General features: G+C 41.4%; 1 protein-coding gene across 1 annotated transcript; it reads left to right on the top strand.

Moving 5' to 3' along the window:
- The first annotated feature begins 417 nt into the window (after positions 1–417).
- On the top strand, positions 418–12,043 carry LOC119897505 (protein shisa-7). Its single transcript, XM_038711259.1, has 7 exons — positions 418–925; positions 1,072–1,280; positions 3,348–5,828; positions 6,543–6,697; positions 7,119–7,184; positions 7,473–7,658; positions 7,780–12,043. Exons 3-7 carry the CDS (start codon positions 5,053–5,055, stop codon positions 8,700–8,702), a joined length of 2,106 nt encoding a protein of 701 aa, XP_038567187.1. The 5' UTR covers positions 418–925; positions 1,072–1,280; positions 3,348–5,052; the 3' UTR covers positions 8,703–12,043.
- Positions 12,044–14,209: the final 2,166 nt, after the last annotated feature.

Raw genomic sequence — 14,209 nt, 5'->3', positions numbered from 1 at the left:
TGTAGCTACTGGTACTCTGAGGATCGTGAGGAGGCAGTTACTGTAGGCCTATGTGACAGTGGAAATGAAGCCAATCAAGAGCCAACTTCATCTCTTACAAACTTCACACACTGCCTCTTTCGTTTTGTGGATTTCCAGCTGGCCATGCTCGTCCTAAACTTAAAGACATGTGAGTGTTGCCATTGCAGGTCCCGGTGTAATTGACCGTTTCGTTCAAGCTCCAGTGTTAGCTTTTTGCGCCAGTCCTCTCTCCCCTTCCCAGTTTTCATCGCTTTCATAATTGCCACCAACATAATGACACAGTTGCTGTGGCAACCACGTCTCTCTTTTTTCCTCTTATCTCTCTCTCACACACACACACACACACACACACACTTCGGATCTCGGAGGTTTTCCGCCGAATATACCAGCTGATTTAATAAGTTCCCCCCGTTTTTATAGCTTTCTCTCAGCTTTGCCTTTTTACTTTTTGAAAGAACACTAAGCCAAATCCCTGACCAGTGGTCTGTTTTTTTTGTGGGAGCCCATAAAATGTAGGAGGCCTCTAGGTCATTCAATTAAAGAGGAAAATGAAATGTAGGGGAATAAAGATGAACGCCACCAGTTGAATGGGCCTAATGACCAGCAGCGCGGAGTTGAGCATCTCATCAGCACCAGTCTGACCAACCAATCACAGCGCTCCCCCACCGACGGACCTCTGTGAGGCCAGTCGCAGTTAGGCGGTGTAATCTATCTCGCTTGGAAATTATGAAGGGAACCAGCCTCAGTCAATTCTAGACGGGGAAAAGTTAAATTGGGCGAATTTGAAATTTTGAATAGGCCTATCTGACACCTGAATTAGGCTACCGGGTGTTCTCCGGGATAGTTGCACTCTAGTCTAGGCTATAGCCTAACTTGCGCTATACAACAAACGGAATTTTCTGAGGTAGGGTTGAATTGCCTTGTGACATGTATCAGAAAATCTCAGAACATCTCGTTTGACACACTCTCTCGCTCTCTCTCTCTCTCTTGCTCTCTCTCTTGCTTGCGTTTCCCCCCCTCTCTGCCGTGATATGGATTATGGAACAATAGCCTGATGGAGACACATCAAGACCGATTGAGATCTGCGGCGCTTGTGAAAAACACGGGCATTTAAAACAGGTGGCCGATCCGGCAACAGTTCACGCTGTCCTGATCATCCTCTGCTACAATAACAGGCTGCCATCTGAGAAAGGCTGAGATACAGTGCGCAGGCTCTCCCAGCGCTTTTCTCCAGCATCGAACCCCAGAGCAACGCACAGGTAAGACACGACATTATGCACCTTTTATTAATGCAGCAGCAGTTGCCGAATTACAGGCAAAACTGTTTGATACCTTTAATGCGTGTTTCTATCTGTGTGAAAAATGAGTTTGGCATCTGTTTAGACGCATCAGCTGTGCTGGAGGCTGTCGAACAAAACATTTGGATGAACGCTGCGCCACAGAAATATCTACACACTGGCTTTATGCTGGGAAGACGTGCTTTTAATCACTTAAACAGACAGACATTATGAACATATTGATATTAAGACCACTGATAACACACACGCATCCAGTTGGACTACACAAACACAAACACGCACACCGGCACGGATACACCCACGCACTTTTAACCTACTGCTACATGCAAGTCATGTCCAAAACCCGCATGCTTGTTCAGTGCAAGTTGCAACTTATTAACCTAATGAAGGATGGATTGTAGTCTGAAGAGTCAATGTCCAAATCACTTGGCTGATGCGAAGTCATTGCGCAGCATATATTTTACTGTTAAGACTAAAGCAACCGCAGCCCCGCCGCTTTCACTCTCATTAAACGTCTTTTGCAACAACATGACTTCTATTTAGGATGTTTTCCCCCGTCATTGATGCACACCACAGTTCGTTTTTGCAACAGCTTGTCTAAAGAAAAAGAAGCCATTTTGTTTCATTTCCAACAAACACCTGTTGAAATTGTTGCATGGCCAGCCTTATGCACAGCTGGTCATCATCCTGCAATGAAAGTAAGGCGCTGTTTGGCTCACTTGCTTTGATACAATTGTCTGCAGTGGCAGGAATCTGTGGCAATGGTTTGTTCTCCCTCCAGTGGCCATGTAACTCAGGGATGCATCTTCACAGTTCTCAATGTGTGCCCTTCACCCTTTGGTTCCCATCCTCACTCTCTCTCCCCATCTGCTGCATTGCCTCAACATCACACTGTAGAGATATCTACAGGAAAAAACATTTGCTCCTTTTGTATGTTGAGCTGGAAAGATCTGAGAGCTGGCCCTTCATATAGGCTATTGAATTAATATCTTGAACATCTAGAATTTTACATGCATTGTTAGATAGCTGTGCACATTGCACATTTGTCTGGGGGAGTGGTTTGGATATTTGGCCAGAGAATCCTCATGAAGTGAATGGAGTCTGGGAAGAAAAGATGGCAGTGGAAGTTGAGCAGCGCTCGCAGATGACGGCGCGAGGCATCAGTGTCATCTTGTCGAGCCGGAGACGGCAGATGTGACTTTGAAAGCTGGTTTGGCTAATGGGTGTCGATTGGATTCTGCCTCCCTTCTCTTTCACTGCCTCTTTCACTCACACACAGACAGAGCTGCAGTGCTATTCTGAGAGAGTTAGCTGCCTCAACCCACGCACAGAATCTGAGAAAGAGAGGAAGGCAGAACCAGGGAGAAAGAAGGACAAGGGGGGAGCAAGATGAATAAAGGAGAGAGAAAGAGACAAGGAGGTTTACAGAATGCCTACTATAGTCTCTCACATGCACACACACAGCCTTTTTTTCTTTTACAGTTTCAGATTCTACCCCTTTAACTGCTCTAACAGCATCTGATTTACACTCTTGATTAGCACTCTTCTTGTGTGTGGCATTGACAATATTTGCAGAACTGTTTGGCGGTGCTGTTTGTGTGATGTGCTATGTTGTATTGGTAAGTGCTGGGAGAAATGTACTTGATTCTGTGCCACCCACACACCGCCCTCCCACTCATGGTCGTCTCTGCATCTATACCTCTGGCTCTTCCCGCTCGCCACAATCTCTTTGCTCATTTAAATCCCTACCCTGCATTTATCCCTCTGCTCTCTTTCTCTCTTCTCCATCACTGGCTTTTACAGGGAGCGTGTTCCTCCTGCAACCAAACAGGCACGCTAACACACACACTCGGCTTCCCCCAGCGTGCGCACACACACACTCACACACACACACACACACACGCACACACACACACACACACACACAATGCAATTAATAAAATAAAAGTAGCTATATTGTGTGCACATGTGTGTCAATATGTGAGGAGAAGATCTTCTTTCTAAACATGTCTCTTGTTTGTGTTGCAGTGGACACTTGGCCAACATGTTCCAGGTTTGATTGTAGAAGTGTAAACGCTGAAGACAATTCTGCAAATCAAGCTGAACGTTTAGAGGCGACAGAAGACAAATTCTCCCGGAGAGAGCTCTTTTGGAACATTAGTCAGTGGGAGAACTGATGCTTTGTGTCTCTTATTTTTCTCTCTGCTGAACTCTCCTCAGAAGGTCAGAGGAGCATGTAACTGAAACAAGTGGAGCCCTCTGTTATTTCAGCATCCTTCTCCCCCCATCTGTGCCTACATTCTCTGCCACAGATAGGGATGTTTTGATAATTACATATAATTATAATTTCTGTGGGAGACAGATCTGCTTCTGTCTATTATTGCCAACACCTCCAACACAATAACTTCACACATTTACATATTTCTCGACAAAAGTGATATTCTTTGAACCTCGGAGACAAATCAGGAATAATTTTACTCAGAGAGATATGTCACACGGAGAAGCAAAGTGCCATTCAGTTCATATCTAATTACTGATACAGTTGAATGATGCGGGTGACTTTTTGTGCCTAAAAGCTGAACACAGAACATTTCAAATCCGTGACATTTGTCTCATTTTGCGATGTATTTTACAAGCTGGGAGTCGTTTCCTTGATTTATGCGTACTCCTAATTTTCAGCTGTTACAGTCTTCTAGCACTTAAGCGGAGCCTCACTCATTATCACCCCCGGTCCAATCACAGTAACAGTCCGTACCAGGCGAGTACTGATGCACAATAATCCAACCATAGAAAAGATTGAGATAAATGGTGTATCTATAGACATGATGAGTGCCTAGAACAAGTTAACATGGAGATTAGTCTCTGCTCCAGAGAAACTAGGCATTGTTAATAAACAGTTTTCATCAGTGGTACAGTCTGTTAATTTCATTTAATATTTTACAATGCCAAATATATGGAAATAATTACAGATTTCATTCATTTTCCCAGAAAATAATTGCTTACAGCTTAAATAAGTGCCAATTCTGAATGTATGTAGTGCCAGACTAAAATACATCACCCAGGAATAAACAAAACAGATACAACTGTTTACATTTGACAAACTACAGGCCATAGACTATTGTTCAAGTGCCATGATCAGCACAGGAATGTATAGGATTGCCATATTGTATTGAAAATACTTGCGACTTATTTTCACTGGCATTTCTGGCTGCACGAAATAATTCCATCCAGCAGTACGTCAGATATTAGTTGTTTTGTTCAGAGGGACATGTAGAACAAGGCATTAAGGACTAAAAGCATGAAGATTGTTGTTTTTAATTTGTCTTTTTTACAAAGATTCATCCATTTTAGTGTTCTAGACTTGAAAGGTGTTTGTGGAGGGCAAAAGATGAAGTCATTACGCATTCAGAGTTACTTTGTAGCAGTAAATTAAAATCATTTTAACACCATTATTGGCAATTATTGAAACCTGACAACAGATTTTTTTGTTCCTGGCCTTTTCTATTATTACATCACATAAATACTCAGTTACTAACCCAACATACACAGGTTTCAAATTTCATCATCCAGCATTACTGAATGAAACGTCTGACACATCATCAATATCCAGTAGGTTCTACGTGCTACTTGAATATTTCACATGCCATTTTAGTGGGTTAAACTGCAAAAGCGGATACAGTCTTGTAACGGCATTGACTCAACTACAGAAAATAGATCTCTTAGTCATGTAAAAATGACGCCCACCACCAATCTCCGAGTTCTCGCTGTCTCCCTGCTCTCCCTGCTCTCCCTCCTTACTGCCCCACTTACCACTATAGTGGAGACCTCTCCGCCCCCCCCTCCTCAGCACACAGACCGCTCAGGGAGGCCATTCACCGAGCAGCCCAAGACTGGCCCCAGCCCCTCTCTCCTGCTCTTTGCCATCCAGGCCAATATGAGACCAGCTGCTCTCCAAGGCAGGACCAAAACCCCTGAGAAACTTCCAGAAACCTCAGAGGGAGTTCTGGAGATGCCTCCGAGACCCCTTCCCCAGGTCATGTTCCCCAAGAATGTGACTTCAGCGGAGGCCCTTGCACCTCCCTTAGGCGCCGCCCAGGTAGCACCCATTCGACCACGCCTGATGGATGTATGGATGGATGTATGCCGGGGTTATTATGACGTGATGGGACATTTTGACAGCGCTTTCAACTGCTCAAAGGACACCTTCGTCTTTTGTTGTGGAACCTGCCACTACCGCTTCTGCTGTCCAGAGCGCAGCCGGCAACTGGAACAGGACATCTGCAAGAACTATGACTCTCCAGACTGGGCCAAGCCGCAGACAGACTCCATGATTATATCAGAGGAATTAGGTCCTGACCCAGACTTCGATCCACTGAAGCAGCAGAGCCACAATACGGGCTTTGTCATCGGAGGTGTGATTGTGTTCATGGTGGCTGTTGCGGTGGGCATCAAGGTGGTCTTCAACAAGGTGCAACAGGAAGCCAACCAAAGGGACCTGAATATGCCAAGGTGAGAGTTTGAAGATTTTCCCCCCTGCTTTTTCTTTTATCCCCTCTCACAGCTGGATTTGTTACTTCATTCAATGTATGAATACTGTAATGAAATTAAGTTTTCAGGACTCCACAAATGGCCCATATTCATCATTCTGGGGTCAGAATAATGTTATTAGTCATCAGCTGAAACATATTTGATCTTCATCAAGTGGCGGCTGCAGAATTCATGGTTGTTTTGATTCCTCTGGGCTATTTATCTATATGGCCCGTCATCTTGGAAATGAAGAGATTTGCATTTTGATTTTTGTACAGGTTACATTTTCTGTATTGGGCTAGAGCACTGGAGGATGATGGTTGTAGACTGATATTAAGTGCTGGTTGATCCCTTAATAATTACAAATAATCTTAACGTATTGTTTTTTATTTTAATTTTTTATTCTGCTTATTCAAGTACAGTAACGGGTTCATCACTGTACACAAATCAAACGTCAAATAGGAACCAATCCACTGTCCTTGTTAGATACCTTGTAAACAATATATAATGACAAATATGAAAAAAACTCATCACAAAAGTGCTAGTCCTAAATCATCAACTACTAAGCATAACTTCATACTGTTAGACATGTTCCATCAACATCAATTTGATGTGATAATCACGTGATATGATAGTCAGCCATTAGCCAGCCATTTGTTGACAATTTTATCTTCCTTGTGTGTGTTACATCATTAGAGCTCTGGTTGACATGTTGCGGCACCAGTCGAGCCCAGTCCAGCAGGATGAGAGAAACAACAGTGTGGCTCTGGCTGTAGGGGACGGACAGGGGACACTGGGGAGAGCTCCAAAAAATCTTTATGCTCCAGGACTGCCCAGCAAGGACAACAGATGTGAGGGTCCAGGGCTTTTACAGCTTTAGTGAATAGCACAATCAGAGGGTTTGTAACTGAATCCTCTGTATGCAGAGGCACATTGTGTTTGTCACGACTGTATGTGAATGCAATTTTTTGCTGTCCCACCACCAAGATATCATTGTAAGCAAATAAATGTTGGCATCAGTAATTTCTCTAGATAGATACCTCTGATTTCTTTGTGTGATAATATTAGGCCTCCACTTTAAGATTCCAGTAGTTAAATGTACAAGAATCCGGAGATTAGTGCTTTTAAAATATGCATGCTTTACATGATGAGCTCTGTGCATGTGAGACAATGATGAAGAATTGATGCATATACATAAATGTCTGTAGTTGCCTTGTTTTTTTTTTATCCTAAAATTTCGAGTTGATTACCTTATGTTCTTTTGACTTGCAGTGGGTAATTTGCAACACAATTTCATCCACTCATCAGGCTCCAGCCCCAAACACACTGCAACTATCGGTAAGGCAGCTGGTGAAGCCAGGCTCCCATGTAAATTACATGTAATCACCACAATACTTAATTTACTTTGTTCAGTTTAGTTTAAAACTCAAATGTAGACTCATTCATACTAACAATAATAATGATTATCATAGCTTTGGTTGCTTGTGTTAGTGTTGAAAGCAAGTTAAAAACCTGTCTGTTCCAGTGAATGTTAGCAGATTCATAAACTGTGACGTACAGTGCACTATATCCAGAGGAGCAAATCTCATTTAACACACAGTCGTTTTCTCACTGTGGTCTCTGTAGAGCGCACCCCTCGAATGAACAATGCTCAGCTGGCAGCTGGAGGCACCCTGCTCTCCAGTAAGCACAACAACACCAAATCCCAGCCTGCTTTCCACCACTCCCTGCACAACCTGGCTCAGCTGCCGCCCTCCTATGAGAGTGCCACCAAGCCTGAGCTCAATAGATACTCCTCACTCAAACGCCTCGGTAAGTACCATCATTTTTGAGAGATGAGGACAAATGTACCAGTCGGTCTTCCTCTCACTCCTCTTATAGTGCTATTTGCTGTGGTGATAAACAATTCAGAGAAATTTTGTTTGGCTTCCAGAGAAAGGTCTCGATGAGTACTCGTCTGGTTACTGCACTACCAAGCGCCGGCCTCACACAGCCCAGCCGGCCCTGCAGTCCTCTCAGCACCACCTTCACTGGGGTGGAGACTACACCCTCAGTGGAAGAGGAACGCTCCCCAGGCATGCAGCCCGTCCTTGGATCCCGCCGCCACCTTCTGGCATGCCTGCGTCACCCACCCCCAATCCTTACCCTCTGGATCCCCCGGAGCCACAGTACAACCCCAATTACGACACTCTTTCCAAGCCGAGGAAAGTTAAGTCCTCTGACCAGCTGCTCAACATGGGTGACGTCCCTGGCAACACGGGGACCCTGTCCAGGCTGTCCAAGAACCAGCAACACCAGTACTACAAAGCCATGGCTGCCTCCAATAAGAACTCCAACACGCAGACCCTCACAAGGAAGACCCAGGACAGGAGAGAGGAGAGACAGGAACGGCTGCTTATGTCCCCGGACCACTTGGAGGATAGGATGGGGGTCGGCGGGATGGGGGTTGTAGATCCATACGCTCACACAGGAGGGATTGTCCCCACGCTGCCTCGGCAGCAGAAGGCCCAGTCCCAGCAGAACGTCTGCGCCACGCCTTCCCTCGACCGACACCACATGATCAAGATGAACTCTCACCCAACGTCCGGGCGAGAGCAGGAGCGGAGTACCGCCATGACAGGGCACATGAGTGGGGGCATGGGCTGGGCGGGGGAGATGCCCGGGGCTGGGGTAGTCATGGGAACGGGAACACTAGGGGGCCACAGCGCCAGGAGGATGGCTTTTGCAGCGAAAAGGCAGAACACCATTGAGCAGCTACATTTCATACCAGGAGGGGGCGGTGGGGGGTCAAGTGGAGGAAGTGGAGGAGGGAGTCAGGGGATCAGGACGGGGAGTAAAAATGAGGTGACGGTGTGAGGTTTGTGCCTAATGTAGAGTTTAACCCTCATCAAAGGTATGGGAATAGATCACCTTTCTGCATTTAACTATTAGATATACAACTACAAGAAATAAAACTATAAGTATAAAGTATAGTAACAGTATAATGTGTTTAGGCTATTCAAATTAGTGTTATCTTGTAATTAAATAGCTTAAATATGATTGCTAACTTAATTAAATTTAGATGGGGAATATCTGTTCCAACTATGTGATAGCCTACATCAGCCATATTTTGTAACAAAATTTGCCATATTGCCATATACAGCGGTGCCATTACTTGTAAAAAGACTGACTAGAAGGGTGAAACAAAACCAACAGAAGTGTCGTTCATAGTTTTGTTTTTTTATATGTTTTTCAAAAAGTACTCAGGAGCCATATTTGATAGGGAACGGGACGATATATATATATATATATATATATATATATATATATATATATGTAGACATACATTGATATATAAAGAGGTTGATGAAGAGGAGGTATTGTATCACAGAATTTAAAAGAGAATTGAGCCAACTACCTGCCGGACTGTCAACCTGCTCAGCCCTCACAACAGTCATTTATTAAACTGAATTTCATGGGTGACAAGCCCATTGGACCAGATGAGTCTGAATGAACCATGTGCCTGGTGGGGGATTTTTTTGAGATCTGACAGTCTGTTAAACCAGCCTCATCCTGACACAGGGAGACAGAACTGATGTGTGTTGCTTCTTGTATGTATATGAGCATACATACTGACTTGGACACAGCAGCCTAAGACCACTGGCAGGACTCTGCGCCCGATTTAAACTGCGGACGTACCCACATTACCAATCTGATGCCTGGGTTGCCTAGTTTTCCATGTGACCTTAGATCAAATCCGCAGAGGAACTCAAACTCTGATTGCTGATGTTAGATTACTTTATGGTTGAGTTTTCCCTAATGTTCCCATCTACAGATCAGCACCTATCTGTAAAACAACGGGCCACCAAATAATATAGAGCCATCTGTCACGTTATTACAACAAAGTCTTGACATAAACGTAGACGAGTCAGGAGATAACAGAATCAGACATATTTGTTCAGTTTACCAATAAAAAGGCAACTTGCATTAATATAGGTTGTGTACGAAGAGCAAAGGTTTTTCTACAGAGCACAAATGAATAGACCGTGACGTAGAGGTTGCACTTACACAACTGTCCTTCAAAGCCATTTATGGAGATACAAAGAAAATACCACAGAGGACGCTGGTCTGACAATCACCATTTTATTATTCTCAACAGGTGACAAATTATACAAGTCAGTGATATTTTGTACAGTCAAAGGATTGGCTTCAGAGCGAGCCAAAAACCTCTGAGTCAGGAGAGAGGGCAACCTGAGGCCTTCTCCTGCTTGGCTCCATATGCCGTAAGAGACTCGGATGGTTAGAAAGCCCTTCTCATCCTCCAGACGAAGACCTTGCTGTATCATAACGCATTTCAGCCAGTATGAGTAAAACAAACAAACAAAAAAAATGGAAAAGAGAAAAAAAAAACTTCATCAATAACAACGCTTATCAATACTAAGGGCTATCCTATCCTATTTACTGTATGTGATATCTGTGGTCCATATAAAATGCTATCTCTTTCTCTTGATTTTGTGTTGATATTGTCATGATGTATTAAATATTAATGTGTACAAAAAACAAGAGCAATTTAAGCACAGTTCAAAGAGAAACAGAGACAAAACTTTGCACAAATCTTATCCCCTGATATTTGCACCAGATACAAACTTACTTTGTGTCGTGTCCTCAAGGTTTACATTCTGTACAAGCACGGCTGTGTGACTGATCAATGAGAGCTATTGTAGGTAGAGAGAGGATTGTTTTTTAATCACCAGAAATCAGAAGTTATTACACAGATCAAAGAAGGAACTTGTTACGCTTGGTTTTAGTTCAGTCATGTGAAAGGATACATAGATGAAATACTGATAAACAGAAACACATATTTCATTTGGACAATCTTCCTATACACAGTGCTAAATGTAGTTGTTATGAATATGATGGAGTGTTATTATTAATAATTAGTATAACTGTTATGGTTATTATTAACAATTATCTTATGATGTGATGTTCTTTTACTTGGTGGGATTTAAGTGTTTATTGTTTTTAGATAACTAGCATTCTCATGACTAGTTGGTTTTTCATACATCTGGTCATAAATTCAAGTTTTTAAAAGCATTCCAAATCTTGATGCATGCGAGCTCCATTTCATTGAGAGGCATTTACAATTTGCCTGGATTTTAAGGTCATCAATGCTTATATGGCCAGTTTTCCAGCTGTATGTACTGTTCCTAGACATCGGCCTTATGACTTCTTGATCTCAAGTGATTACTTAGGTTTCCACTTAACAACAACAACAAAAAATGTCTACTGAAAAAATCTGCAGCCTTCAAAAGGTACATGTAGATGACGGTGTTTTAACAGCCAGCGAGTGATATATTTTTGGAACGTGCCAGAAGTTATTAACATCACCAGACTGGAGGTAGTCTCTTGTCTCCGGTGCAGCAGCCTGACCCAATAACACATTATGGGTTGTACACACTAAACCCATGATGCCATAATGTATGTGTGTTCAGATGAATGTTTATTACACAGGTTGGAGGGAAATGGAAGTTGGTCTAATGGAAACCTGAATGCTTTGAGTGTAGTGTCTTTTTCAGGGAAATAGGACAGGTGACATACAGTAGTATTAATTTTTTTTAATAGAGCCACAAAAGGTCTGTAGCAAAGTCTGTAATATCTCACAAGCCATATCCATTGAAGCTCATTATCACAATTTTATAAATGGTTAATCTAATTTGTGCAAGTATTGTATTTTGTATAGCTAGTACAATCAGAATATTTTGAGTGATCTCTTTGACATTAATTTGAGGATTCAACAAATTATGTGTTAGTATTTAATGAATTGTACAGTGCCAAACTCATAACATTTTGTTGTCTTTCTATCGTCAAATAGCCTCCTACAAGACTACAGGGGCTATTTACTTTCACAGCTGAGTAATACACAGGCAAGTGAGCTAAAAAAAGCTAGTAATCAGAAAGAAATGAATGAATATGGTGTTTGTTTTTACCATTATGAATTCATTTAGAGAGAAGATGGTTAATGGCCACCTGAAATGTAAAGCATTTCTAACAGTAATTTGTACGGACAGGGACAGTGTCCAGTAATGAGATCAATGGATTTATTTTCATGCCTATAAATTTCAAAACAACCCTTTTGTTATTGTTCAATGCATTGATCCCCTTGGATACGACAGTGACTTACGAAGAATTTGTATAATAAAGTTGGTGGAGAAAAAAAATGTTGTCGTTCATTATAGAGCGTGAGGTTTCATGATTTTTTATTTATTTATTTATTTTTACCTTAGTAGTAATCTATCTGTAATCTTATGCTAATTTTTCTACCTGAGACATATTAACGGTTGGGTCACCTTAAACCTCTGTAATTATTTCTACCCCTCTGTTACATATAAATATTACCAAATCAAGAAGTTTTTTTGTCATTGAGTGATATTGGTATATGTTCTTATTTTAGTATGGAACATTGTGAAGATTTTCTTCAACCATTAGGGCTTTCAGACTCTTCATAAAGAGGCAAATGTTGCAAGCACAAAGAACCATGCATCTTACGTTGCAACATATTATGTAGACTGGGTTACATACCTTAAAATTACAATGTCAATAATCAAATTATACTTAACTAATTAATTTTTGAGGGGCGAGTTGTCCTTCTGCATTTTTGAGGACTGGATAATACCTGCAAATCCTCTCAGGTGGTTGCTAAAATCTATTTACACACTTTTTGAACTAAAACACATGGCAAGCCTGTGAACTACTTCTCCATGTCAACAGAATTTAGCTGACAAACATATTCAATCGTGGAGGAAGTATTTAGATCCTTTACTTAAGTACAAGTAGCAACACTACTAAATAAAAATAAGTTCAAGAGTAAAATTCCTGCAGTGAAAATGTCACTTAAGTGAAAAGTATTATTAGCAAACTTTACTTCAATTATCACAAGTAAAAGTTCTCATAAAGCAGAAAATGAGCTCATGCATAGCATTTTACTGATAGTTTTAACTACATCAGTAATAATTACTAAATAATTCTGGTAGAGTAAAAAGTACAAAACTTCCCTCTGAATTGTAGTCGAGTAGAAGTATAAAGTAACACAAAATGGAAATACATAAGTAAAATACAGGTACCTCAAAATGGTACTTAAGTACAGTACTTGATTAACTTTGTTTCATTACACCATGTGTGACACAAACATTTTACCACAAAATTCAGTGATGACCGTTTAAGTGAAATAAATTTTCTCCTTTCCCCTCTCATTGCTCGCTCCACAACATTTTCGCCACTTGTTACTGATTGTTATTACAGAAAAAACATCTCTTTGTACAGACATAACCTGAGGTAGGATGACTATTTTTGTAAAACTGTCTAATTCACTTTAGGCCAAGACTCAAGAAACATATGACAGACCAGATGAACATATGTTTGTGCAACCAGTCACAGTTTTGAGAAATGCAGCTTAGTCAGAGGCAATATGTTATGAAATTAATGTTCTAAGAATAATCACGAGACAGATGTGTGTTTTATAAGGGGTCAACCCAGAAACAACAGCTCTATATTAACAAAAAGCCTTTTAGTCTTCAGTAGGTTAGTGAGCACACAGAGAGGGTCTATAATAAAATCCCACATCACCAGGATCTGAGATATTGTATAAGCCACAGTGAGGCTATACAGTGCCAGTGGGAGTGGACAACTGTGCTTTTAAATGAAATGAAAGGTGAAATTGTCTTCATATAATTCACATCTCTAAACCATCTGAGTGCAGAGTTATATCATGCTGTACCTACTGGATCCTTAGGAGTGAGGTAACGGCTATGGAGCTCATATTTAAAACCACTTGTGAATACATTTATTGCACTGAGATGTGTGAAAGCTTAAATGAAAGAGCAGCCGTTGTACTGATGCAGAAATAATTTTTGTAGGAGGTACACAATGGGGCACAAAAAATATTATGTTTGGTTTAGGCACTGGCTGCCACTGATACAATCATTGTAATGCGAATATTTCACCACCAGGAGGGTCATAGCTTCTCAGCCTGAGACAAAACCTGCAAGAAGCCTTCAAGCTGTTAACTTGCATATACTATAAAGAAAACAGAACAATGAACAGAACAAATGAACAAATCAATAATATGTGAGTATTCTCAGATAGTATCATGGATGGATGAGAAACACACTGTCCAATGCCTGCCACCATTCTTAAATGCATTAAATATCTGCTAAATGAAACCCCATTTTTAACAAATTATACTATATATATATATGACACTGATTATAGTTGAGAAAGATTGCAAATTTGCCAGAAAAGACAAATTAATATTCAAATTGAAAATGTACATGTGTGAGTCGAGGCTTCGGGACCTTTGATGGTCCTGATTAAAAGATTCTGTACCC

Source organism: Micropterus salmoides, unplaced genomic scaffold, assembly GCF_014851395.1.
Source record: "Micropterus salmoides isolate LMB-PRFRI ecotype aquatic unplaced genomic scaffold, ASM1485139v1 Ms_hic_scaffold_11, whole genome shotgun sequence".
NCBI classification, from domain to species: domain Eukaryota; kingdom Metazoa; phylum Chordata; class Actinopteri; order Centrarchiformes; family Centrarchidae; genus Micropterus; species Micropterus salmoides.
This window is presented reverse-complemented; position numbering and strand designations above follow the sequence as displayed.

What these genes read in the sequence shown, in the direction of transcription:
- LOC119897505 (XM_038711259.1), top strand. Translation starts at nt 5,053, where the DNA reads ATGACGCCCACCACCAATCTCCGAGTTCTCGCTGTCTCCCTGCTCTCC. An exon ending in GCCCAGCAAGGACAACAGAT is followed by an intron (nt 6,698 to 7,118) that starts GTGAGGGTCCAG and finishes TTTGACTTGCAG; the next exon opens with TGGGTAATTTGCAACACAAT. An exon ending in CAAACACACTGCAACTATCG is followed by an intron (nt 7,185 to 7,472) that starts GTAAGGCAGCTG and finishes TGGTCTCTGTAG; the next exon opens with AGCGCACCCCTCGAATGAAC.